This window comes from Mycena indigotica (assembly GCF_014461135.1).
Source record: "Mycena indigotica strain 171206Taipei chromosome Unknown Mind.scaff0003, whole genome shotgun sequence".
NCBI classification, from domain to species: Eukaryota; Fungi; Basidiomycota; class Agaricomycetes; order Agaricales; family Mycenaceae; genus Mycena; species Mycena indigotica.
Genome location: NW_023503002.1, coordinates 1,143,887 through 1,170,824, shown reverse-complemented (window position 1 = coordinate 1,170,824; position 26,938 = coordinate 1,143,887). Strand labels below are relative to the sequence as shown.

At 50.0% G+C, this 26,938-nt stretch overlaps 7 protein-coding genes across 7 annotated transcripts; 4 read left to right on the top strand and 3 right to left on the bottom strand.

Annotated features, from left to right (window-relative positions):
* Positions 1-219: 219 nt before the first annotated feature.
* MIND_00305800 (Protein kinase domain-containing protein) lies at positions 220-4,623 on the bottom strand (the record flags this gene model as incomplete). The annotated part of the gene is made up of 9 exons (XM_037359917.1): positions 220-717; positions 765-1,088; positions 1,134-1,289; positions 1,335-2,049; positions 2,286-2,636; positions 2,687-3,204; positions 3,253-3,582; positions 3,629-3,784; positions 3,829-4,623. 9 exons carry the CDS (start codon positions 4,621-4,623, stop codon positions 220-222), a joined length of 3,843 nt encoding a protein of 1,280 aa, XP_037222802.1.
* A 364-nt stretch (positions 4,624-4,987) lies between these two features.
* MIND_00305700 (Glycosyltransferase family 15 protein) lies at positions 4,988-6,799 on the bottom strand (the record flags this gene model as incomplete). The annotated part of the gene is made up of 9 exons (XM_037359916.1): positions 6,683-6,799; positions 6,409-6,637; positions 6,098-6,361; positions 5,723-6,046; positions 5,588-5,673; positions 5,464-5,541; positions 5,308-5,413; positions 5,050-5,091; positions 4,988-5,001 (listed from the first exon to the last, which is right to left on the bottom strand). The coding sequence occupies exons 1-9, from the start codon at positions 6,725-6,727 to the stop codon at positions 4,988-4,990; spliced, it is 1,188 nt and encodes a 395-aa protein (XP_037222801.1). The 5' UTR covers positions 6,728-6,799.
* A 431-nt stretch (positions 6,800-7,230) lies between these two features.
* On the top strand, positions 7,231-9,854 carry MIND_00305600 (Kinesin-like protein; the record flags this gene model as incomplete). The annotated part of the gene is made up of 7 exons (XM_037359915.1): positions 7,231-8,601; positions 8,652-8,795; positions 8,846-8,959; positions 9,007-9,510; positions 9,565-9,612; positions 9,660-9,731; positions 9,786-9,854. 7 exons carry the CDS (start codon positions 7,231-7,233, stop codon positions 9,852-9,854), a joined length of 2,322 nt encoding a protein of 773 aa, XP_037222800.1.
* Positions 9,855-10,813: 959 nt separating this feature from the next.
* MIND_00305500 (C2H2-type domain-containing protein) lies at positions 10,814-13,517 on the bottom strand (the record flags this gene model as incomplete). The annotated part of the gene is made up of 6 exons (XM_037359914.1): positions 10,814-12,805; positions 12,876-12,888; positions 13,021-13,165; positions 13,217-13,296; positions 13,350-13,400; positions 13,449-13,517. 6 exons carry the CDS (start codon positions 13,515-13,517, stop codon positions 12,774-12,776), a joined length of 390 nt encoding a protein of 129 aa, XP_037222799.1. The 3' UTR covers positions 10,814-12,773.
* A 222-nt stretch (positions 13,518-13,739) lies between these two features.
* On the top strand, positions 13,740-14,223 carry MIND_00305400 (uncharacterized protein; the record flags this gene model as incomplete). Its single annotated transcript, XM_037359913.1, has 2 exons — positions 13,740-14,079; positions 14,131-14,223. The coding sequence occupies exons 1-2, from the start codon at positions 13,846-13,848 to the stop codon at positions 14,221-14,223; spliced, it is 327 nt and encodes a 108-aa protein (XP_037222798.1). The 5' UTR covers positions 13,740-13,845.
* Positions 14,224-17,608: 3,385 nt separating this feature from the next.
* On the top strand, positions 17,609-19,832 carry MIND_00305300 (Protein kinase domain-containing protein; the record flags this gene model as incomplete). The annotated part of the gene is made up of 5 exons (XM_037359912.1): positions 17,609-18,549; positions 18,594-18,630; positions 18,680-19,009; positions 19,057-19,580; positions 19,631-19,832. 5 exons carry the CDS (start codon positions 17,609-17,611, stop codon positions 19,830-19,832), a joined length of 2,034 nt encoding a protein of 677 aa, XP_037222797.1.
* Positions 19,833-21,830: 1,998 nt separating this feature from the next.
* MIND_00305200 (BTB domain-containing protein) lies at positions 21,831-22,551 on the top strand (the record flags this gene model as incomplete). Its single annotated transcript, XM_037359911.1, has 4 exons — positions 21,831-21,948; positions 22,023-22,050; positions 22,099-22,118; positions 22,178-22,551. The coding sequence occupies 4 exons, from the start codon at positions 21,831-21,833 to the stop codon at positions 22,549-22,551; spliced, it is 540 nt and encodes a 179-aa protein (XP_037222796.1).
* Positions 22,552-26,938: the final 4,387 nt, after the last annotated feature.

Here is a 26,938-nt window from a genome sequence, read left to right as displayed (position 1 = left end):
TGCTGCGACGTGCACGGTCAAAATCAACGATGAACACTTCCCCAGCAGGGTCAATCGTGAGGTTGTTGGCCCGTATATCGCAGTGCCGAACTCCAGCACGATGGACATTTTCGAGAACTTCAATGAAGCGATTTCTGGAGAAGGAACATACATAAGAGTCAAGACAGAAGTCTGAGAACAAATATCCTTTGACATACCGCTGGGCCGGAGCAACAGGCGTCAGTGGCTTTTGTCCTCACGCAAATCCCACAGGTTTTGCCCGCAGTTGCTCATGACGAGTGCGATGGCCCCTCCTTCGAGGTCCTCAAATAGCCCGTAGACGTGGGGAACACCAGCGACGCCATGTTCTGCCAGATGCTTGTAGATGTCATATTCGTGACGCATCCGTCGCTGGGGCTGCTCCCTGAAAGCTAATTTGACGACGAGATTCTCCTCAAACAACGTCTGTCCGTCTTTGGCAGCCAGACGAGCTGTTGCTCCGTGAACGGTACCTGTTGCACCTTTGCCAATCTGGTTTGTAAGGACGACCTCGAGACACTCGTAAAACTCGTAAGACCGCTTGATTGGTGCAGAATATCCTGCTTTTCGCTTTGTCTTCGTCTTGTGAACAAGGCACGGCGTTGCTCGAATGAACGATGCTGGTGCCGGAGAATAGTATATTCCGTATTGTATGTGTAGCAGCATCAGGTCGCGCTGGCTGGCGAGCTCCATCGGGGGCTTATTGACATCAGTTTTATATGGTAGCGGCTGAATCCGACATTCACCTGTGAGGAACCCTGTTTCGGGTCTCGTTTAAAGCGTTTATTTGACGGTAACGGTACGACGACATCGGCGTTTGGACGCTTACGACTGCTTCGACGAGGCTCCGTATGGTTGCTCGTGGCTTTGGCCCGGGCGATGGCGTCAAGAACTTGCGCGAGGTATATGCCCACATGAAGCTTAATGTACCCCGGTTCGCAGTTGGTGATGTCGTAGAGTTCTGAAAGATAGAGCGTTTGGGTTGCTCGGTGGCGAATACCCAGCCGTTCATATTTACCGCAGTTAAAGACAATCATGGTTGAATCTGTCTCAACCGCTTTAGCCCACGCCTGTTATTCCATGAGCCGAAGAAGTTCTGCGATAACTACACTCACAAGCTGAACAAGTGACTCGGGTGTTAGGGGGGCCGCGACATAAGCAGTTGTTTCGGGACGTTTACGAGCCGATGGGACCACTCGTCCTGCAGCATCTCGACTTTGTTTCGACGCAGCCAGCGTTTTTGCTCGGAGATTTCTGCGCGCAATCATGCCCTTCCATGTATTCAGTTGCTAACACAAAACTCCGAGAACGCGTACCGCAGGCACAAACCCAGTCGGGGGGAGTTTCCAAGCCCTTGATGGCGCGTCTCGGGGCATAACCCTCGATGACCAATTGAATACAGGATAGACCGTTTCGCAGAGTCCGTAGCGAAAGGTTTCTTGGAGCAATGTCGGTTCCATCTTCGCCAGAAGTGTCTCCGATCCCTCCGTGAAAGACAACAGTATCCAAGTGCCAATCTTCGGGGTGGAAGCGACGGCTCGTTCCAAATCCTCGCGCAAACTTGGTTCCATTGCCTCAGAGATGGCCTCTGAAAAGCGAATTTTTCCAGAGTCATTCTTGGAAAAGTAAAGATGACTGTTGTCATCCAACCCAGTTGGATATCTGTCTGGTTCTGCCCATCGACCCCAATAGAAGCTCGGTTTCCACCCAGGCATGCTTGGCACCAACACTTTACTCGCAATGCGGGCGCAGATAGAGGAACAAGTTTCTTGGTAGCGTTCCGCTAGCTCCTGCGGCCAGCATGTGTCGAGCTCTTCATACTCATTGCAAAATTGTGCCAATTCGTCACCCGGGAGTATGTCCTGCTCGGTTGACACAAGTTGCGCCATCAAGGAGTCTAGTTGCTCCTGAGCAAACCCAGATATATCATTCACCAAGGAGCCTAGTGGCATGACACGTTGTAGGAGCAGCTTTTGGTCGATATGCTTGTTGTAGATGGCATGGGGAGGGTTACGAGGATGCAACGCACGCCTATCAGTGGATATTACTGAGAAAGATGGCTTCCAGTCTAGGATGTCGTCTAAATCTTCCCGTGGCTCGGACGATGTGGTTTCCGAGTCGGTCAGTGCCATGATGTGTCTGACCAGGATGACTCGCCCTTGTGTGGGTGCGCAACATCATGACGGTAAGGAAAGGGAAAAAAATTGACCAATAGCATTACATAATATGTACCAACAAGAAACATCTCCAATTACGGTACATCTTACCTTTCACCAGCATCTTCCTCACTCTCCTGGCTGTCCACTTCTGAATCCTCTCCCGATTCCTCGCTCCAAAATCTGGAGCGCACAGAGACGGGCGTCTGAGACCATATTTCTTGCTCGTCACCTGGCATAAAAGGGCTAGCAATCGAGAAGTCGTGGTGGATTCCCTCCATAAGCATTTGGAGAATGTCCATCTCCCATTTCTTCTTACCCTCACTTGGATTCAAACGCGCACGATCAAAATCGACGATAAACGCTTCGCCGGCAGAGTCAATCATGAGGTTTTCGGCCCGAATATCATGATGACGAACCCCAGCGCGATGCACGTTCTCCAGAATCTCGGTAAACCGATTACTAGAGTATGAGAATGAGACAGAAATCGAACAAAAACACGATTGACATACCTCTGGGCGGGTGTAACAGCCGTCCGTGCCTTTGATTTGTCCGGACGCAACCGCCATAGATCCTGGCCACAATTGCTCATAACAAGTGCGATAGCACCTCCTTCGAGGTCCTCAAACAGCCCATAGATTCGTGGGACACCAGTAACTCCATGTTCCGCCAGATGTTTATAGACTTCGTATTCGTGTCGCATTCGTCGTTGGGGCCGCTCTTTGAATGCCATTTTGACGATCAGGTTCTCCTCGGTCAGTCTCTGCCCGTCTTTCGTTGTCATACGAGCCGTTGCTCCGTGAACTGTCCCGGTTGCGCCACTACCGATACGGCTTGTTAGAACGATGTCGAAAGTCTCGTAAGGTTGATAAGAGCGTTTAATCTGGGTAGAGTATGCTGGTTGTCGGTTGGACTTGTGAACAAGACATTGTGTCGTTCGAAAGAACGAGGCCGGAGCGGGAGAATAATAAATGTCATACTGCAGATGCAGTAACATCATGTCGCGCTGGCTGGCAAGCGCCATCGGGAGCTAATACGACCATCAAGCTCACAATAGGACATGAAGACCAAACCATACCTCAGGTGAAATGTTCTCGGCGCTTTGCTTGAAGCGTTTGGTAGGAGGCGATGATGTAGTAGTATTTTCCGTGTTTGGACGTTTCCGATTGCTTCTGCGAGGTTCCGTGTGCTCGCTGGCAGCTTTGGACCGAGCGATGGCATCAAAAACCTGTGCGAGATATAGGCCCACATGGAGCTTGATATAGCCAGGCTCTTTACACTTGGCGATCTCGTACAGTTCCGATATGTAAAGTGTCTGTGTCCCTCGATGGCGGACGGCAAGTCGTTCATGATTACCGGAGTTAAAAACTATCATTGTTGCATTATTCTCCACAGCTTTGGCCCATGCCTAAGATTTGATAAGTTTCGGACAAAACGAAAACGCGGATCCTGACGAGTTGGACGAGCGATTCAGATGTCAGAGGTGTTGCGACATGGGCAGTCGTTTCTGGTCGTCGTCGGACTGATGGAATTATTCGTTTTGCCGCCCTCTCCTCCAGCTTTTTCGATACAGCGACTGTTGTGGCCCGTAGCGTTCTTGGGACACTTTCCTGAGAAGTTGAGCATAAAATGTAGAGGCGGAAAATCACCTTACGGGACTTGGTTTGTTGCTTGAAGTGGGAAGTGTCCATGGGGTCGACTCCGCATCTAGAGGGGCTGGATTGGATGATACATTCGCACCAGGACCAACGGTTCGACACAGTTGGTAGTTGAAGCTACCTCTCGCGGCCAACTGGTCCATACCGAGCAACAGTTCCTTTGACTCTCGAGAAAACGAAAGAAAGACCCATGTACCAATGTTTGGAGTGTAGGATAGAACCCGCTCCAAATCTCGGTGCAAATTTGGATCAATGAGTTTTGAATGATCGCCAAATAGGTGCAGTTTTCCTGTCTGGTCTTGAAGGAATAGCAGACGGCCATTGTCGTCAACACCAGGGGGAGTCCCGTAAAGCTGAATCCTCCGACCCCAACGAACGCTGCCACCCCAATCACGTATTTTCGGAATCAAGATCTTGGTCGCAATTCCGCAAGAGACTTTCCCGCAACTTTCAGCATAGCTATCCGCTAGTTGCTCTGGCCCCAAGTCCCTTGCACTTTGCCGCATATTGAAACCGAAAGCTTGGCTCGGGTATGGATCGTTGTTGTCGAGGAATGTGTCCAGATGGGCTTGAGCCAACTGGGACAAATCGTCCACCAGCGACTTTATGGGCGCTACAGACCGTAGTAGTAGCTTGCTATCCAAATGCCGCGTATACGCCCAGTGAAGAGGATGGACAGGGAGTGGTGGACCAGTCTTTCGCGGCTTGAAACGTGGAGGATTCCAATTCAGCACGCCCTCCAGGTCATCTCGGAGCGTAGTTGCTGGGTCGTCCTCAAGCTTGTTGCCCATGAAGGATGTTGATTCTCATCAGCTGTAGGTCCATGGTAGTAGGCAAGGTAGTAGGAAGGGACTTGTGGGAAATTTTTTTTCAGGCATCAGCGCCGACAGTGGCTTTCAACGCAGTCTGAGCATCCAAACAGATTCTAGAGTATATAGCTTATAGCTAGTCAGAAAGTGGACTAATAGTCATATACCCACAAGTCAGCGATATATTTCGTTCATCTGAGATTCTGAGTCGTCTATCTATCTACCAAGTGTTCCGATTCAGGTTCAAGACGGATTTTCCAGAGTATGCGTATAAATACGAAGTACATGCACATTACTGGGCAGACACAAAAGGTGCGTGTGTGTGCCTGGCCGGTCTACGGTACCATCAAACGAGCGGATCTGGCTAAGACATCAGCCTCTTGCAGATCGCAAAGAAACCAGACTCACCATGCCCTCCCAATGCAGCCAGCGACAACAGCAAAGAAAATTCTAGGTGAATATCCGGTCGTAACGGTTGAGACATGACCAGCCTTCGCGGTCTGTGGGGAAAGGGATCAGTCAAGCCAGAGATAATAAGCAAATGCCAAGAGAAGTGGGCAACGGCCGAGATTCCGATGGAAAATTTCTCGCCAAATGTATGGGCGGAATAAACTCGCATAACAACCAGGAGAGGATAGGATGATCATGAACGAGACAGACACTCACCAAAGTTCTCTTTCGCATCACACGAGCAGCGGTTTTCTTCATGTAGTGGTGATTGAGGACAATGTTGGAAGGGCTCGTGGCGGTATCCCATGTCTTCAAAGAAGTGCTAAACGACAAGCAATTTTAGCAGAGGCAGAAAGATGTGAAATTGCGCACGATCTGGTCTTTCCTCGCGAAAAGGGCGGCACCAATCGAATGGACGGGAGCGTCTCCCCAACGTTCGTAGTAGAAGCCCTGTGATATATGAGATACCAAGCAAGTGAAAGTTGTCTTCACGAACGCCTTTGGAGTCGAGATAATCGAAGAACTTCATGTAGGATTCGCCGCGCCAGAGGTCAAGGTCACCAATTTCGAAGTTTGACCAGACTGTTACCACGATTAGTAACAGGAAAGAGGATCAGAAAGAATAGCATACAATGGCATCGGTTGTAGGTCTCGCCTCCGTCGTCACTCAAGAAACCCATAGCATTGTCTTTGACCACATGCTCGGGATGGTCTCGGACGAACTCGCTGACAGCATCCCACAGAGTTGTGATGGTCTCGCCGTATTCTGGGAGGGAGATAGTGAACCCATATTTCTTCTTTTCGTCTTGCATGAAAAGGAAGGGGTCGTATCTGACGGTGCAGAAATAGCGGACGTCGGGCTCCATGCGCCAGTAGTAGCGGTACTTGTCGAGAAGGGGGTGACGGAAGAAGAAGCCTGAATTGAATCGACACATGTTGCGGTAAGGAACGCTGCCTGAAAAAAAAAACGGTCGGCTGTGAGTTCAGCTATAGAGGCACCACATACCACCGTAGATAACGTTGTTCTCTACCATCCAGTCACGATTCTTGGTCGCCTTAGCCTCGTCAATCCAGTCAGGCTGGAACCAGTGGTCGTGGGGAATGAGTCCAAATTCGACGAGACTTTTGGTGAGCGAGGACACGGAGCGCTTGAATTCTTCCGTGAAGGGCTCTTCATTGAGGAAGACGTAGGGATAGCCAAAGCGGTGGTTGAATTTCTCCTCCATTTGAGACATGCTGCGAATAATTCCATTCAGGTCGCCATTGCGAGCTAAAATAGCATCAGCGAGTAAGGAAGCCGAAAGTCGTTTGACGCACCAAGACTAACGATGACCGCATTGGCTTTGCGAGAAGGTTTCGTCTCGTTGGTGAAGTATTTTGCGGGTATTGGCGTCTTGTAGGGCGGCTCGTGCCAAACCTTCACCACCTCATCTTTTGCGGTGTCTTTCTGGCCACGGAAACCTTGTATTGTCGCTTTAATGCTGTCCAAAGAGGTCGCGTTGCCGTAGCCCTCGTGTGAGAAGCTGAGGATATAGTGCAGACTTATCTGGTGGCCAGTGAGCAATTACGGTTGTGGGTGAGGAACACGGACCAGGATGGCCAACGCGACGAAGACATAACGGGTCTTTGTCATCATCTTGGGCCGCCGGAGAAGGGGGTAGGCGGGACAGAAGAGTGGGGTGCAACCTGGTGCTGACGGGAAAGCTGAAGAGGGAGTGTGATCTGATGATGGTGACCATTCATTGGTCTTTGCTTATGCCACGGGTCTGTCCCTCGCCGCTACAGAGGACTCAGTCCAAATATACGAGGATTGTCGGCGCAACGTTCACTAGCACATCGGAAATTAGTGATCATTCAAAGTACAGATAGTCCATAGCAAATACAGAACGCCATAATTTCGTGTCGCGAAGTCTGTGTACAGAAACATGTCGATTGTACAGCGGAAATAGCTACCTTGGTCGCCGAGCTGCTGTTGGACGCCAGTCAGGTCAGACGTGGTGTTAAGTATTCGTCGTCGCTGTTTGTTTGTGTCCACGTGCCATTTCGGCGCGGTCACACCCAAAGTTGCTCTTCGCCATCAACAAGCCACTCCGTATTCGTTGTGCGTCGCCCTCGTCGACCATCCTCGATTAAGCCTGTATGGCATCTCGCCTGCCTCGCCCTCAGTCGTCTCCCGAGCCCAAAGCAGGTTTTGCTCCGTCACTGAAACGCAAAGTCGTTCCTGAGGAGGACGACATTGATGCCTTGCAACCAACCAAGAGACCCGCCAGCAGCGCAACCGGGGGTTTCCGTCCAAGGCCCCTCCAGACCTCGCGTAATGCCACCAACTCTACGTCCTCATCCACATCGACAACGCGAAAGCCGTCAGCTGCGATCCCCCCTCCTCTCACCCGCCCCCGTGCCCCCATTGCTGCCCGAACCACCACAAGTGCTGCAGCGCGAGGGACCAATCTTCCAACGGCTCGTAAGCCTCCAACTTCCCGTGTCCCATCTACCTCCGCCAAACGTGTTGTTTCCGCTCCAGAGCCCACAGTCGCAGCGCCCGATGTCATCACAAACCTTCACAAACGGATAACAACTCTTGAGGAAGCCAGAACTCAAGATAGCGAGCGTGTCGCAACAACCTCCATTTCCGTAACCGCTCCATCGGCAGCACAGCAGGAACAACTGCAAACCCTCCAATCCGACCTCATCACAGCCCAAGTTCAGCTTGCGAGCACGTCCGCCCAGCTGCAATCCACGAGCAATCAACTGTCCGCTGCCCAAGCCCAAAATGCCGCTCTTCAAGGCGAACTTGGTGCCGCTAAAGGGCTCCTCCGTGCAAGGGACGACGCTGAACAATCTTTCAAGAAGGACATTCTCGCGCTTAAGGCGGAAGTTTTGGAGGGTAAATCTGCGCTGGCTAGGTCACAGGATGAATGCAGCGATGTCCGCCGAAGTCTGGCCAGAGAGCAAGAAGAGGCTGACATCCGCTTACGTCGAGGAGAACGACTTCTACGAGAGGCAAAGGACGAGATCGATGATAAAGATGCACGAATTACAAAGCTTCGAGCAGAGCTTGCTGGAGCAGTCGACGCTGGGGCCCAAACCATGGAGCAACATCGCACATCAACCTTGCGCATCGCCCTTCTGGAGAGTCAGCTCGCTGAAATGCACCGCGCTCAAAAAGAATGGGAGCAAGAAAAAGCGGAGTTGGAGGAGGAAAAGCGTGCGATGAAAGAGGAGGTTACCCAGGGCGAAGAAGAGCGCAGGCGATTACACGAAATGGTGATGGAATTGAAAGGCAACATTCGCGTCTTTTGCAGGGTTAGACCCATCCTCCCGTCCGAGTCGGACGCAACTGGAGATGGCGAAAGTCCTGCGGCACAAATCGCGTATCCAGATGCAACTCGACCATATCCGTCTGGCGAGAAGGAGATAGTAATGAGCGCAGCTGGACCTGAACGCGAGTGGGACGCTGGTATGGGAAACAAGCCACGTAAAGAGGTATGGAGCTTCAACTTTGACCGAGTAAGTTGGTTCCCGATTTACTGTTGTTGATGTTGATGAAAAATGACTAGGTGTTTACCCCTGCATCTACTCAAGCCGACCTTTTTGCAGAAATATCGCAGCTTGCTCAGAGCTGCACCGACGGCTACAATGTCTGTATTTTTGCATATGGACAGACGGGAAGTGGAAAAAGTTGGACGATGGAAGGGGGTAATGTGAGTACTTTGGTGTGATATTTTTCGTTCTGTTTAATGAAAAATTTCAGACTGAAGAGACTGAGGGGATGATACCTCGTGCAGTCGCTCAAGTCTTCCGTGTTGCCGACGAACTGAAGGACAAGGGATGGACCTACACCATGGAGGGTCAATTCTTGGAGATTGTGCGTGTTTTCGACTGTTATTGAGCTACATCTGAACCTGGGGCCAGTATAACGAGACAATCACGGATCTACTTTCCCCCAATCCTGCTCCTGGTGATCCGCCACGCAAACACGAAATCCATCACCATCCGACAACCCACCTTACCACCGTCAGCGACAGCATCACTCCTGTCGTCACTTCGCCTGCGCATGTCCAGTCTCTGCTCTCACAAGCGCAGAAGCGCCGACGAGTTGCAGCAACCATCATGAACGAGCGCTCGTCTCGTTCTCATTCAGTCTTTACCCTCAGGATTCGTGGAGTACAGCAACAACCTGGAGCGGAGCCAATTGAGCGCGTTGGGACCTTGAACCTGGTGGATTTGGCTGGCAGCGAACGCCTTGCGGCGCTAAATCACCATGCTGGTGCCCTGGGACAGAGCATTGGTGGGTCTGCGGTCCAGGAGCGGTTGAAGGAGACCCAGAATATCAACCGGAGTTTGAGTGCTTTGGGCGATGTCATTGCTGCTCTGGGAAATGGGCCAGGAGCACACGTTCCTTATCGGAATTCGAAGGCTCGTTGCAACCAATCATCATAATTAAAATGACCTTTCTCACTCTCTCAATAGCTCACATATCTCTTGCAAAACTCGTTGAGCGGGAACTCTAAGACCTTGGTGCGGCTTGTTATTTTACCGCTAATGTCAATACTGATGTCTTCTAGATGGTTCTCAACCTCTCCCCACTTTCAGCACATCTCAACGAATCGCTGACCTCCCTGAGATTCGCGACCAAGGTTTGTTCCTGCTTGGTTGCTTTTCTGTTTTTCGTGTGCTGAGTCACCATGCAGGTAAACAATACAACTATTGGGACAGCGAAGAAGGTGCAAGTGTCAAATGGCTCGACGGGAAGGAGTTGATGTACTTTTTTTTCCTTGTATCTTATATTTGAATTCTTATCGCACTCTTCTTGTCTTTTTTTCCAGCGAAAATTTAGCAAGTCGATTCTATCGGTGTCTAGTTATCTATGTACAGTAAGCGAACGAGTTAAAACAATGTCCAACGCAGGCTCATACCCAGCCCTCGTTGCAGAGCTTAATCCTAGAGCGTGTATTTCAATCTAAATAGTATCAGTTTTGGGGAAAATCAAAAAAAAGTGTGACAAATGTGACGGTTTTGGGGAGGTGCGCTCTGCAAGAGGGCTGGCGCAAGTAACCCGGACCGAGCACCGAAGCGGTGCAGTTATCCCCGGATGCGCCTGTGACGCAGACGAGTTTGGCGTGGCCGACCGCCATGGCCCATGACATGCATGACACCTGGGCTGCTCTCTGTGTCCTCGACGCGGTCCCCTTGCCCGTGCCAACCTCTCCCTTGCCCAATCTACGGGCTTCATCCTCGACAATGCCCCGCGCTTGTCATCGAGTCGGTTTGGGGGGCAGTGGGGATGGACTGGGGCTCCGGGACGTGGGCTCGGACGGTACAGAGACCGGAGCGGAGGGTTGGACGCGTCGACGGACGCGGGAGACTCGGTGAATGGGTGGGTAGACGCAGTACTCGACGCGCGACAATTTGGTTGAGCGAGACCAACCGGGGATAACTGCACCGCTTCGGTGCTCGGTCCGGGTTACTTGCGCCAGCCCTCTTGCAGAGCGCACCCCCCCCCAAAACCGTCACATTTGTCACACCTTTTGATTTTACCCGAAAACTGATACTATTTTAGATTAAAATACCGCCTCTCGGATTAGCTCTGCAACGAGGGCTGGGTATGAGCCTGTGTCCAACGACTATCATAATTATGTGCTTTTGAATTTCCGTGTCAGTACATAAGCATACTCGTTGAGATTTGCTTGCTTCAGAACATCTGTCAATGACAATTGTGTCATATTCCCTCTATGTGGCCCTCAACACGGTCTTCAATCAAGTCCGCCACAGTAGGCCCATGGACGGGGATGGAATCCCCCTGGAAGCCCTCTGGGTAGTTGGCGGATGGAATACCGTCCCCAATACCGTCAGTTAACCACCTGACAACGTGGTCAATAGTGAGATGACGGAAAAGCTGGGCCAGAAAAAAACGCACGTGTCGTTCCACACAGCGAAATGCCGCATCCCGAGGGCATGTGTGGGCCATTGGTAGTCGCGGGCGAAGCCGCTGGGGTAGAAGATTTCGATCACGGTCGAGAACCGGTTCGGGCGCATCATGAGCAGGTGTGTTAGTCCGTTTCCGTAGACGCCCAACAGAATCTGCCAGGCAAGTCAGCACGTTGCGCGATAAGAAGCTGCGGGAGAGCTTGCCGTTGTGCGAGCAGCAAGCTTGATTTGCTCGTCCTTGGAGAGGTGTTCTGCGACAACAACGTTGAGTTCCCAGTTGGATCCTTTGCGGGCGACCAGCTTTTCGAGGGCGTCGACGAGCCCAAGATGGCCCTCGGGCGTTAAATGACGCCTGGGAGTGGCTTGTCGGCTTAGGTAGGTGATGACGATTTTTGACGGTGTTGCGAGACTGTTAACATCCTCTATCACGACTGCCTCCATAGGAGGTGCTCCAGCAAAGCGGAGAACTGCCTCGCGGACCGGTGCCCACCAACCACCAACCCGTAGTCCGAGAATTCTGCCTTGTGCCCGAAATCCCTCGAATGGTTCCGCCGCAATCCGCTGGGTTTTTAGTCCACAAAGCTCGCTGCGGTAGGCGGCACTGCGATCGGTGAGAAGGAGTCGAGGAAAATGCCAGGCACGGTCGCCTGAAGTAGTTATCAGCACACGATCCTCCCACGACTCTCGCTCCTCAATTGTGGAAGCGGGGAAAGCTGCGCGCATAAAATATGAGTTGAAGTCGGGATCATCTCGCCAGCCGTCTGCATTCGTGCGGGCGAATATAAATCGATCGACGGGAGGGGGAGCAGGGGCATCGACATTATGAATGGGTTCAAAATGGAAGTCGCGAGAGCCATCCGTGACCGAGGGAGTAACAGCGCCGAGCAACATGGCTTGTATACCCATAACCAATTCTATGTCCGATATGATCAACAGATTTCCGACAGAGAGGTCAAGATTACCTGCACACAGATGGTAATAATGCCTGAGAAATTGTCCCGGCTCGTTGATGAATACCTTGGAACCAGTGAGAAGGACGCAAACGAATGGGAACAGGACATACTGTGTTGCCAGTCACAGTCCAAACCCGATTCTTTCCCCCGTGCTCGAGATCTCCTCCCCATTTCCCTCTCGCCTCGGCGGCCGTGATGAATTGTAGAGAGTGTTTGGTTGGCATCCTTGCAGCAACATTTTCGGCCGCGCTCGTTGCCTCAAGCGGGACACTGATCATGGCTGAAATAGGAGGCAAGTCCGATGACGACTGGTCGGTGACGATGAAGAAAGTATCATTAGAAATGTAGACGTTTTCGAACACTATAATAGACATATTAAGCACGAACAAAACGAATGCTGACGACGCACGGGTCCAACCAGGGAAGTGGCTCAAAATCGAGGTTTCGGGAAATTCGGTAACTTTGTCGAGTGAGGTCGTCGTTGGAGTCGGTTGAGAAATGACAGTCGTTGTTGTTGGCTGGATTATAGTGGTAGTTTGTGTCTGATAGATCAATTTGTCCCCAGAGTGTTGTTGGTCGGAGGGGTGCTCGCAAACGGTCTCGACAACGATTTGCTGCCGGGCAGGAAGTTGAAAGGGAAGGAGATGCACCACAAATGCGCCAAGAAGGAGTAAAAAGACCTCCCTTCTAGTGAGAGAAAAACGAGCGACCATAGCAGGGAAAAAGAGGGAGGAACTGCCAATACGGCTTGTCAAAATCCGCTCCCGCAATAAATACGGAAGCTGCAGATAGGGTTGATTACACGTCTCGGAAGTCGTTATTAAGGTCGTCTGCCACTCGCTTGAACATGCGGGGAATCGAAAAGGCAAGACTCACCACATAGCGGCTGAGCAAAGGCACAGTTATTTTTTTGCTAGTGCAATTGATCAGCTAATGTTTTTTACGGGCAGTTTTCCGAAGGGAGGAAAAAAGGAGCGCCAATAGATGGTCGGAATGGAAACAAGAAACGAAGAAACACACAGCGTCATGTCTCCATAATTGGCACCCTCGGTTTTCTTTGCTCGCGACCTAGTCCTCCAGCAAGTTCGGCCTCTTCGATTGTATAGGGCTTTTCCTTGAGTTGTTTACACCGTCGCTTGTGGACTTTGCTGCGCCAGTGAGATTTAAGAGCATCGTCTGTCTCATAATATCTGCCGTATGAATGAGCTCTCACTTTCGTTAGTTTTGTGAAAACGACGGACTTCGCGCATTCTACACAATAGTGTTGACCAAGACCCGGTAACTCGTGGTCTAAAGGTTGTGCCTCCAGTTCCGCACGTCTCTGAAAGATATGTTATGTTATCAGCAACGTTCTGAGTGACCAAAGCCACGAACCTCAGGATCGAGGTCTTCTAATTGGATTTGGTCGATGTCTCGAGCACGAGCCTAGTACCAAAGATGAGAGACGCAAATGGCTAGAAAAGGTACTCTTACACGCGTACGGGCTGCTCGATGAACATCACGGCGGGCGTGGTGTGCTCTTGACCGTCGTAGACGACCCATTTTGCGAGAAGAGCAATTTTACCGTGTCACGGATGTCACGCACCTTCAAATTTCCAAGAGATTAGATAGTAGCTGTCCAACGCAAATACTTTGACTGCAGTGGCATGCCTCCTCACCCTACACTGCTCGATCCTACGCTCAGGTTAATATCCGATTTGCCGCTTTGCGAATAATTTGCAACGATCATCATCGTCATCATGATTACATAAGTAATCGTGCACAGAGCCTTGCCAGTGCCCACGACGAACTGTTCAACGCAATCATCCGAGCGTGCCACGATGGAACTGTGGTTTGCGGTGGGGCTCACCACAATTCTCTGGGCTCCAAGATGACCCTGGGAAGCCTCTTTTTACCGCAGAACGAGTGGTGGAACTTGGAAGACTGGAAGTTTCAACTTGCAACCACCGCGTTGATCATCCCTGGTACGTCTTCCTCAATGAAGAGCCCTTCCCAGAAGAATTCAAGCGATCTCTGTCCTCTCCTACCGAAACTCTCCTCGAATTTGGGCTCATTCCCCACGACCACTGGTTCCAGCCTGACTGGATTACTAGTAATCGGACCTGTATGGTAGAAAACTCTCTGCATGAAACTCACAAGCAATCGTTTTTTTAAGGCCCCTTACCGCAACGTGTTGATACAACTCAGGCTCCTCTTTATCAGCCGTCCAACCCTGTCCAACCCTCATAGGCTGATTTTTACAGTCTGACTCCGAGTCGGGAGACAAGCTTCTCTTCTCCTCCCGGAATACGGCAAGCGAGTTTGTCCGAGACCAAGAACGTCGGTCCTGAAAATTTTCTAGAAATCGGTATCTTGAGGGTATACATATGAACAAGTGGCAAGAACTATTATGCTACTCTTACTCCAAACGGGCGGTCTCTGGGGAGGACTGAGCTATAGCCCACACAGTCCACTTCCCGATAAACTCCCTCGCCATCTCTTCTGTTGGATATTGAATGCGTACGTGCTCCTTGGTTGCGCTCTCTTCACTCCAACCGCATTTGATGCCATCCCTTTCATTACAGAATTCAGGCATACCCGCGAGTCTTCCAACGAGTTGCTTGAGGCTTTGAATTGCTGATTTCCTCCCTTTCCTTTTTTTACTCCCACCGATAGGCCCGAAGAGAACCTTGTTTCATCTTGCTGTGCGTGGCGAGGGATGGGCTTCAGAGGTTAAGAGCGCATTTAAATGATCCATCTCATCCTTCTTTGCTTGGACTATTTTTTTGCCCGCACCTAGCTCTTCCCAACGCGTAGAAAACTGCCATCCACAGATGACTGCTGTGTTTGTAACGTTGTCGAATAGTAAGTGTTCTGCCTTCAGACTGTTGTGGAGATAACCCCGCTGATGTGCTGTTGCCAGAACTGTCCGGAATTTATTCCTGTAAAGCGGAATGAGACTACCAATACAATGAAGAGCGCAGTGGACTGATATTGACCCAGTTTGTCCTTTTTTTCTGACCACCAAAGCCCGAGAAATGTCGGAAAACCCATGCTGCTTGCTCTATCCGCCCCTGTTTCAAGAAAGAAATCTGTTTCCGGTGACAATCAGTACAAAGCGCATCTTGGAAATATCAACCAACCTTTTGTCGTGTGACTAGACCCGGCGACCTCTTTCGCGAGGGCCCGGAGCTTTTCGAAGCTTTTGCTAATCTCTTTGTTTCGGTTCCCTCTTGTTTAATTGTCGGTAAATGGGTTTGCAGGTCGTACGTTCATGTCCAGGCTATCGACTGCGTATTCAGATGAACTCGGCGTCGTTGAGCCTCGCGCATCATCGCCATGTATAACCCGATTTCGATCGCAAAATATCCTTGCTTGCAAGGTTCTATAACCTTTGACAAATATAGTGTTTGTGTATCACGATGACAGAAGCAGATGATCTCGTGTGTCCCTGCGTAGATGACGCTAAAAGTACAGTCTTGTTGAACCATTTCACTCCATGTCTATGAAGTTTGAGGTCAAACAGTCGAAATTGGTTTCAAACATTACCTGCTACACAATATTGGCGGCATCGACCCGAACACCTGGATCATATTGGTTCCAAGGCAGAGAACCTACTTCCAATTCCGCTGCTTTATCAAGATTGATGTCGCATATACTAGAAAGCTCGGCAGGTGGTACGTCAGGCCCTCTTCTTTGTCCACTGGTCAGCCGTCCGGACTGCTTACTTTGCGGTTTGTTTGCTATGCGAAAGTGCTCCAGCATGCAGTAAGTTCTATTTTCGACACACGATTGCCAAGGGAAATGATCAAGGGCGGCCAGCGCCAAGATTGCGTTTGCTGGAATGTGTTCCGCGACTTTCAAGCTTTTGAACTCCCACACACCAATGTTGGGGAAGTGTTCTTGAACAGACTGTAACTGTTTTGATAGTTGGGGTGAAATATTAGACATTGACTTGGGGGTTTGTGGCACGATTCTGAGGTACCTATCACCCAGAGCATGAACTGACCGATCACCAGGTCGAGTTGTACATTGCAGGACACTGGATGCTAGAGAAATATCCAATGGAACATTCAGCTCCAGAGTTGTCGCCATTCGAATACACCAGGAAGCAATGGTTGCCATGTAGTACGCTGCCAATTCCGCTTCTGATTCGATGGGGGTTGAAGCAATAAATCTTGAGTGTAGTTTCTCGCGGAGTGCTTCACCCAAGAATGAGGGGATGTGTGTTGCCTCCCAGAACGCCTGCCCTGGTATGGAAGACAGACGCTTCTAGGCAAGTCCAGCAAGCGCCGGAGCCAAATAGGCAACTGCACGGGTAGGCCAAACCCGCGCGGGTACGCGGGTTTACCCGGGCGGGTACGGGTACGGGTCAGCGAACAGGATACCCGTGGATTTCTGACTCAGCTGGCTGTGCTCCTGGATATTGTTGCGGAAGTCCTCGGTTCGACCCTGGCTATAATGTGTGCTTTTTTATCACATATTACGGCTTTGACTCACCTTGGACCTTTGACACATGTTCATCTGTGACCGGTGACCCATGGGTAAACCCATACCCGTACCCGCGGGTACGGTGGCTGTGCGGGTACGGGTATGAGTAATGCCTCAGATTGGGTTTACCCATGTAGTTGCCTAGAGCCAAATCTGGCAAAAATCTAACGCGGTTCAATCGTAGGTCGGTATGAAGATGCAAGTCCCATTGAGCAGGCGGCCGAGTTGTGGACCCTTTCCCGTGTCTTGGATCTGGCTTTAATGTTAGGGCGGGAGCACAAAGGAAGTCGTGCAATGCATTCCACATCGGGGTCGATTTTACATCCAAGTTATCGTGGGCTTGTTTTGGCTGAACCATTTCTGCGCTGCGGGGCGATGTGATATGCGTTCTTCAACGACTTGCGAGACTTCTTATAGGACACAGCAGACAAGGATACCAGTTCCAGTTATTGTTGAGGTGAGATCACTCGTCTCCTTGCCACCATGACCTGGACAACGATGTTGAGTGGATCCAAAAGTACAAAAAGCATAGTACCGCATGTGCCCTGAGGATACGACGCATTGCGCAACGGCCAAACAGAGTACCGTTTGGACAATCTTTTCATATACTCGGTCGAAGAACAGAAGGTGCCGGCACCAAAACACAGAAGAAAGCTAGCTCGACAACCTCGAGATACTCGTCTGTCAGTGATGCTGTAGGTCCATGAGAACTGAATGCGGTCAGCCAATAGTAGTAATAATCAGCCTCATGCCAGTGCGGACCCATGGGCACCAGGCGCCAATGTCATCAATAGACAAGCTGCATTTTCAGCGACGAGTCGGAGATACACAATAGAGAGCTATTGTTCTTAGTTAGCAACTACCTCAAAAGCTTTTCATCAAACCCGTCCACCAACAACTGTTTTAAACGACATTAGACATGTATATCGCAAGTTTGCGGGCCAATGAAATTTTGTGGGTCCATGAGAATTAAGAAATGGTTTGTAGTTGCCAGTGGTTACCATCAGGGGAAGAAGTTGTTGTTGTCATTACACGGCGCAGATTTTGTAAGAGCCATTGCTTCGTGGTCTGCAACGAAGACCTTCATTCGAATCTTAAAGAGACTCGCAATGTGACGTCAATGAGTGCCACGTGACATAGATCAACCAACCATCTTCAGCTTCATGTCGAATAACTTGAGCGAAAACGCAGTGCTCAAGCTTCAGAACGACTTGAACACTGTCCTCTCGTGGAACCCACCCTTTTTAGAGCGGGCCGCTGATGCAGAACCTCCATTACCCCCTGGCACGCCTCCGCAGGCCTTCTACAACAAACATATCTACGAAAAGCTGATTTTGCGGCGTGTGATGCCATTCGGCTCCTTGGTCAACGATCTGTCTAATATGGCCCAAGCACAATTGGAATGCATAATAGCGCGACTTCCTCTGGACTCCGTTCTCCCAAGCGAGGCATTCACGGAGTTTCGCGAGGATAGGCCAGATATGGAGATACTCACCCCAGAAGAGCTAGCCGAACTCTATTCGAAGTCTCTTGCTCCGATATGCGGCGGCCTTGCGACCAAAATCATGCTCCCCCAAACGTCCAATTGGGACAATGCCTTTGAGTGGGCTCGATGGGCTCCCGCAGACAAAACTCCGAATGGAATGGATGACAATAGCTGTATCTTCTTTCTTCAGGACGAGTCCGGAAAGCTCCGTCTCTTTGGCGATCATTCGGAAACAATGAAGCCAAAGTTGCGCGAAGATTTAGAACAAGTCATAGCGTTCACCCTGAAGATTGGCACTTGGGTATTCTTGTCACTCACAGAAGAGTCACAAGAGCTATTAGCGGGTATGGGTGGGCTTTCGTTGCGGGAGACTTTCGAATACAGTGCTTGCAAAACCATATATCCTGCTTCTATCGGCATACTATCAAGAACGATACCCCATGACGCACCATCTAATCCATGGACACTTCCGACCACCAACGCTCCAATTTCTGTAAGCAGTCCCGTGTGCTCTTTCTTAATGATGACATCCTATTCAAGCATTCGAACGTTGACCGTGTTCTTCGAGCGACAACGGTTGCTGCATCCAGAATGGCTTGAGAAAAATATCCCCCATTAGTCATTCCATCAGCCCGTCGCCGTTTGGAAGTAACTGCTCATAGTTCAACATCTCTCACTCCAGACTCCCTCGTCCAGCTTGTATGCATTTCTCTTTCGCTGATCGAAGGTTATTGACATTGCATGTCAGGCATGGGCCAAAGCAGTCGAGACGGACTCGACCATGATAGTATTCAACTGCGGCAATCATGAGCGAATCGCCGTCCGCCACCGAGAAACGCAGACGCTTTACATTTCGGAACTGTACGATATCACCAAGTGCGAAAATCCAGGATACATCAAGCTCCATGTGGGCTTATACCTTGCACAGATTTACGACGCCATTGCTCGAGCTAAAGCCACGCGCCAGCAAACAGAGCCTCGTCGAAGCAGTCGGAAACGTCCGAATACTGAGGATATTACCCCATCTTTGCCACCCACCAAACGCTTGAAGCGAAACTTGGAGAAGTTATCATCACAGGTGACATATCCCTTACTAATGCACCCCATAACTAATTCTCAGCATAGCGGCCGATGGAGCTTGCCAGCCAGCGTGACATGATGTTACTGCACATGCAGTATGATATTTACCATTCTCCAGCGCCAGCCTCGTTTATTCGAGCAACACCGTGTCTTACCCACAAGACCATGACCGTGCGCAAAGCAGGATACGTTCCACCAATTAAACGCTCTTATGAGATACATGAATGTTTCGAGGTCATCATCACAAGCCAGATCGGCAGAGGTGCAACCGGAATAGTTCACGGAGCAACAGCTCGTCTGGCAACTAAAGACGGAAAAACGCTTATCGAGGAGAATCTCGTCGTCAAATTGGCATTCAGAAAGCAGCCTCAACGGCGAATGCGACACGAATACGAAGTTTACAAACATCTGATGGAACATGGTGTCACTGGTGTCCCCCGCGTCTACGGGCTATTTGAGGACCTCGAAGGAGGAGCTATCGCACTCGTCATGAATAACTGTGGGCAAACCTTGTACGATTCACGTCCAGACAAAACCAAGACACGAACATTTGTTACTCCAGCCCAGCGGTGTGTAGATGAGATTTAGTGGTCAACTCCTGTCTGATCCCTTTCGCTAGGAAGCGCTTCACCGAGATTCTTGGAAACGTACATCGTGCTGGAGTCCGTCACTATGACATCCGGGCCGAAAATCTCATGATTGACTCCGCTGGGGAGGCATTCATAGTCGATTTTGACCGTGCGCGTTTGAATCCGGAGCGAAGGGAAGAAAAACTGGGAGATGGGAATCCTGCAAAGGCTCATGGACGGCATCCACCATGATTTCTCCATACCGAGTCCTCAAATGCCAGGAGACAGGGAAGAAGTTTGGTTTCCGACGCCCGTCTCTGCACACTCGGAAAGCGAAGGATTGGGAGAGGATTTGGAAATGGACAGCGAAAAGAGTGAGGAAGATGATGATATGTAATTGGAGATGTTTCTTGTTCGGTGAATATCATGTAATGCTATTGGTCATTTTTTTTTTTTTGCTTACGGTCATGATCGTGCGCACCCACGCAAGGGCGAGTCATCCTGGCTAGAGGCACTGGCCGACTCGGAACTCCCGTCGTCTGAGCCAAGAGAAGACTTAGACGACATTCTAGCCTGTGTGGTGACCACGAACGAGTTTGCGTTCGCCATCGGGCCATCTTCATCTCTCCAATGTTCAACATCACTACATGCAAAGACCCTGGTTTAGTATCTCAAGCTTCACATCGGCATACATTTAGCCCTGATTAAAGATGCTAGCATCAATAATTCATACTAGTATTTGTCAAACCTTCTCTTGACCACCATGTTACTCATCTGCACAAACCTCGCTCGAAAAAAGCTTATAGGGCTGGATAGCGTTCTCAAGGAGCGAGAAGGATGGCTTCAAGACGTAAGCTTCATTGGCCTACTAGCTCCACGCAACGATGGCGGCCATTTTTTCATGGACACCCTTTGCCTACTTCGCCCTTTTCTTCACCTTTACCCTTATTCCTCTCGTCCCAATCGCTGGTCGCCGCCATCATCGTCTTTTCTTCTTTTCCATTCTCCTTCTCACTGCAAAAGTCCAGTACGATGGCGAGTTGGGATACACAACCAACACAACATGGTTTGCATGTCTTCTGATGGCATCGGACCTTCTCCTCCTCGCCGATGTGCAACTCGAGTGAGAATTGTATCCCAAGGAGGAGGGCACATCGAAACAAGGGACTGCCGCAGTGGCTTTCTGGATCAACAGACACTCCGGCAACGCTTCGTTTGGGCATAGACCTACTCTTTACAAGCGGCAAAGGCGTTGGTAAGGCTCCAACCAAATACAATACAATACTCAATATATTGAGTTATAACCCAATACAATCCATATATATATACAGGGTGGCAAAATTTTTGTAGTATAGAGTATATACTGTATAGATACTCTATACTATTGAGTTTTCTCAGAGGCCTATATAGACAGTATCTGTAAGTGTTATCAAGTCAACTTCTTCCAGATAAGGTATTTTCTGAGTCTTTGTTATCATACTTTTTGGGACTATATCTGATACTAAAAGTTCAGGTGCTACGTTAACCACAGCTTCTAACTGACCCACAAACTGACCCATCTAAACAACCTCATTATTATATTAAATTTTCAGTTATATTTTTGTCAATAGAAATTTGAATTTATCATAATCAAAAGACTGTAAGTATTATAATAAGAAGAGAGTTTTATAGTTAACTATCAACGCAACATTTATCTCATTACCCAGTTTCCTCTTGATCTGATATCTGTGCTGTTTTACTATTATATTTGACTATTAAAAGCCTTGGTTAACCTCAATGTCATCTTTTTGCAGCTCTAAGACTTTCAGGACCTGTAACTAAGATGTTATTATGGTCCCTAGCATATGACAGAACTATACTAGATAGTTAATAACTATCATGATTGTGATATATAAAATAATATTTTATAACAATATATTATCTACTATATACTCAATATATTGGGTTATAACTCAATACTATCCATATCCCAATACAATACAGCCTTGGAGTGTATATGGATAGTAATTAGTTGGAGCCTTAGGCGTTGGTTGGGTCCATCAACCTCGACACTTGCGACCACAGCTCCCAGATGTTCCCAAATCCACCTTCCTCGTGAGACGAACCTTCCTGCGACTGTTCATCTTCCTGACTCTGGACATCGCCAATGCCCACCAGCACTTAAATCCGGTGTTTTGCGCAAGATTAGGGCTAGTGAACGCAGGCTGGCTATAGCGTCTCACCGGGACCACTTGCTAGGCAGCTCTTACCATGAGTGTCTTGTCAATCCCTCATCTAATGCTCACCATCACTGCTGTTGGTTTCGATACATCTCGACCACTGGCACGGGACTGGCCGCCATTATTCGGCATGCCTGAAGATTTGACAAGTGTGCGGACATTTTGGCCGTGAGTCTGCCTCTTCGTTCTTGTTACTATTTCACTCACATAACATATTCGCCAGACGAGGCTGACATCAATATATCCGCCGGGTATGCAGAATCAATTTTCCAGATCCTCTGTTCATCCAACAATTACAGTCCCTTACCACTCACGGACGGTACCTGGCCAATTCCGTGCTGAAACTCCCTCCCTGCTCCCTCTCAACTCGTTGCATAGTTATCTCCACTGCCTTTTTCCTCTCGGGACTCGTTCATCAACTCGGCGAGCGCGTCCCTCTCAAACGTGTTAGTTATGGTCCTGGCGGCGGGTCTCTTCTGTTCTTCTCCCTCCAGCCACTTGCCATTGGTTCTGAAACGCTTGTTTCGCTCTATTTTCGACACATTTCACCATCCCCGGCATGGTGCCGAGCCCTTGGAACAGCTTGCGTGGTTGCGTGGTTCGTGCTGACATTGCCGATAATGCAGGACCCACTGTTGCGAACGGGTGAGATGGACCCGAAAGTCAATGTCAGTTTCGTGATGTGGCTCATCGGGACGGGGGGATTTGGAGCAGTCGTGGATCTGCTCGTTCGAGTGCTCGAGAATGAGTGAAATGTAGTCCAGGTCTAGAATTCGATCCTTTGATGGCCGGGCAGCGCACGTGACTTACGTCAACCATTGCCTCTTTTCCTCTTTTTATGTCGGACAACTTGAGCGAAAAACATAGCAGTCAGGCTCCGGAAGGACTTAGACACTGTTTTTGCATGGAACCCATCCTTCCTGGCGCGATCCGATGACGCAAACCCTCCGTTACCCCCTTGTACACCTGCACACACTATGTACACCCAAGCATATTGACCCGAAGCTCATTCTGCAACGTGTGATGCCATTGGCCTCTCTGATCAGTAGCATATCTAACCTGGCACAAGTGCAACTGGAATCTCGAATAGCACAACTTGCTCCTCGCTCTCATGACATACTCCCGAGCGTTGCCTTTTCTTTGCCTTGCACGAAGAGGCCGGACCTTGGGATATTTTGGCCGGATGAACTAGTGGATTTTTATGCGAACTCCGCTGCTACCATTTCCAGTAGTATTGCGACTAGGATTGTGATCCCTAGTGTTCCTGAGTGGAACGTTGGTCGTGCTTTCCACTGGAGTCGATTTGCACCATCAGACAAAACCCCGACAGGAATAGACGATAATGGCAGTCTATTCATGCTTAAAGATGACTCCGGAAAGCTCGTTGTTTATGGAGGAGAATCAATGGAGCCAAGTTTGCGCAAAGATTTGAACCGAGTTATGGCGTTCATGCCGAAGATTGGGACCTGGATATTCTTATCACTCACTGAAGAATCGAAGGAGCTTTTGTCGGGAATGGATCGAGTGTCGTCGCAGGAGAGGTTCGCCTATGACATTTGCAAGACCTTGTACCCTCCTTCTTCCCTGACCATGTCAACTACGAAGGTTCCCTGCGACGCGCTGTCCGCTCCATGGACGCTCCCGACTGCAACAACCCCGCTCCCGGTAGGCAAGTTAATATACATTCCGCTTCAGTACTGACTATCTTGTCGCAGGATTCGACTGCAAGAACGAGACCGTCGCTTGATCTGGTGATGGGACATGAGACATGGGACATGTCGCATGTACACACCATGGTATGCACAGGGTGAAATATGAGATTTGCACGGAGGCAGATTGGGGTTTTGCATGGGGGGTAGTTAAAATATGCATAGGTGGAAGGGTATCACTACCTTGGGAGAATAAATGCCCAGGGGGTTAAGACATACATCCCTGGGAGAATATGGAACAACCTCAGGGCACATTCAATACAATGCATAGTGCATTTGTGTAGTTTCCCACAGGTGTCTACAACTCACTGCCCTTGCTGGCTAAAAACAGGAATGCCGTCAAACTATTATATCTATGTTCCATAATATAATATATATATATAATTCTTTCTTGAATCAACAGAGAGAAAATTGCTTTGATAATTTGGGAAAAAATAGTCAAAACTGTAATTAAATTAAATTAGTGTGAGTATTGGTTTAATTGTACTGTAGGAAACAGATGAATTATTCTGAGACTATCTTGGCAGCCATAAAAATTAAAATATGACCACTATATATCTATATGGTTGATATAATTATTCTGCTTCTTGGGCTAGTGGTGGTTACCTTCTGCTGAGCTTTGATTGTGTGCTAGATTCAAATTATTCTTCTTTGGTCTATTAATATATTTTTGTGTATCCAGCATTATCAGTTCTACTTCTAATTTATAGTCCTGGGTTGCATAGTGTCTCAAAGACTGTTGACAATATCACAATGGATAAAACTTCTCATCTTTTATCTAGGTAAATCATCTAGTTACTCTCAGGTATATTATATTGTTTTCCCCTAGGGTAGATGGTTAATTCTCCCCAGGTAGATAGTTATTATCCCTCCCAGGTAGGCAGTTGTTTCCCCCCAGGTATATAGTTGCTCACACCCTAGGTAGATCATTATGTTTCCCCCAGGTAAATAGTTGTTTTCCCCCAGTTAGATTGTGATGTTGTCACCCAGGTAAAGAGTCATTTTCCCCTTAGGTAGATAGTTATGTTTTCCTCTGGCTTGGATTCAGAGTCCTGGTGGAGAAGTGTAAAATCTGGGCAGAAGCACTAATACTGTCATAGATAAGATCCGGCTTGTCCAGCGCTGGTGTCAGGCCACTGAGTGTCAGGGGAACCCCTAGTTCGGCCTCCTTCAGACTGTCCGAGCACATCCAAGGCGCATCCGACTGATGCCCTCTTGGATGCTATGACCCACCCCAGCCCTCGGCCTCAGCCTCCTTTGCCTGCACAATCGCCAATCCGTCAAGACCCTCTCAATGATCATCTTGGAACAGAGCCTGTTGTCAGGAACGGGGCCGGCCCGGGCCCACGTGACGATCTCCTGCCAGTCTGACAAGTGTGGGAAAGATGGTTCAACCCCCATAGCTGGGTGGTTGGCAACCAGGCAGCGTAGATGGGTGCCACCGCTGCAATAGAGAGCAGGGTCGGGACAACTCGGGGCGACTCGAGACGCCCCCGCTGTCACGTTGTGTGACAGCGGTGTCACGGGATACGAGTAGTCGCCTAGAGTGTCCTACCCCGCTTGAAGGGAACGAGTCCATAGCCAAAGAGTGCTGTCTAGTAGAGTTGGTGCTCAAGGCATAGGGAAGCACAGGCTCAGCCAGTTGAACAAGCTGTTCGGGCGGGGCGTGACGTAACGCGGTCACGCCCGACGGTTCGGGGGGTCGAGGGGAGTCGCCCCGCAGCAGGGGCTGCGGGCCCGAGACCCCTGGAGCGCTTGAGAAGGGTTGCCAGTCCAAGGGGCGACATATCTCCTTTCCTGGAGAAACGAGTCGCTGTGGCTCCTAGACACCGCGTGACTGCGCGGTGTGACGCGTGACATGCGGGCCCGATCGGGCCCGCACCCTCCCATCGCCCGTACCAGGGGAACCCAGAGCTTGAGGCCAGAGAGCAAGAAGAAGCGGCTAGGACAAGGGTGAACATAAGAGACAAGAGCCTGAGCTGCCCAGCCCAACCAAGGGCTCAGGTCAATGAGGCAAGCTAGCCTGGGTGTTGGAAGTCGTCTAGACGCCCCTTTCCCGGGGGTATGGTTGCAGCAACCCCGCTCTAGGGGACCAGGCCGGAGTAGGGTTCAAAGGAAGAGACTTCAATGCTAAACCTAAGGTACAGGAGTAATACTGTAGTCTTTATATACTGTGGGCGCTAGGGGCCGATCGGGCCCGCTGAGGGTCGATCAGAATGGAGCAGGGGATGTCTCTGGTCGTCCCTGGTCGCTCCGCTAGGAGCCCAGGGACCATTCCTCTGGAAAGGAGCCATGCCAAAGTCGACACTAAGGAGTGTTTGGCAATGCAACAGTGAGGAGCTCCCTCCTGATCCCTGTGGTTGTCTGGGGCCGATTGGGCCCGCTGTCAAGGGCGTCCGGCGGCGCATCATGATCCCTGATGGCGGGTCATGATGGCTTGATGGCTGACTAAAGCGTGATCCGTGATTATGTCCCTTCTCTGGGATATTAGTGTTGTTGCTCAGTGCTTTGAGCTTGTGAATATATGAGGGCTTGTCAAGCCCTAGGGCTCTAAGGGTGGTGAGGGCCCGTCGGGCCGTATAGGGCCCGACGGCCCGACCCGAACCGTCACACCTGTGATGCTGCTCAGGCCTTCTGCGCTCTACGTTCGCAGTTATGGATGACCAGTATATAGTTGGCGCCCTTGTCAAGTGCTATACAGAACAGAGGGGGTTTCTACTATAGCTAACAAGTCAGTAGCTGCCTGACACAAATGAACACAAGACCAACCAGACCGGAGCGGAGTCGGAGTGGAGCAATGCCTGCGAGCGGAGTGAAATCCGGTTGAAGGACAAGAGAAGAGAGAAAAGGATCGGAGTCGTTCTGTCAGACTGCAGGTCGGGCCGTGCAAGGACTTCTCCTAAGAATGCGCGCCCGGAACAGAACAGATGGATCGTCAGGCCCACGAGTATGGCGAGCAGGGTAGATCGAAACCGAAAGGGCCTGTTAACTCAGTCCTTTGTTGCTGTCGGTAGTCGAGGGTTCGAATCGGGTCGTGTTGGGCCCGATGAGTCGGTGGTTCCTCCTTGTACAGAGAGAAGTAGTTCTTTAGACGATCTAAGCGATAGAGTACATGGTACGCTATCGCGCATTATATATGCAGGCCCGCAAAGGGGTGATCGGACACCCTGGCCTCTTCTGCTCCTCCTCGCCCTGTTCCTGGCTGCAGAGGGGACGATCGTACATCCCTTGCGGGCCAGGTAGGCAACTGCACGGGTAAACCCATGGGTATCCGAGGCATTACTCATACCCGTACCCGCACAGCCACCGTACCCGTACCTGCGGGTACGGGTATGGGTTTACCCATGGGTCACCGGTCACAGATGAACATGTGTCAAAGGTCCAAGGTGAGTCAAAGCTGTAATATGTGATAAAAAAGCCCATATTATAG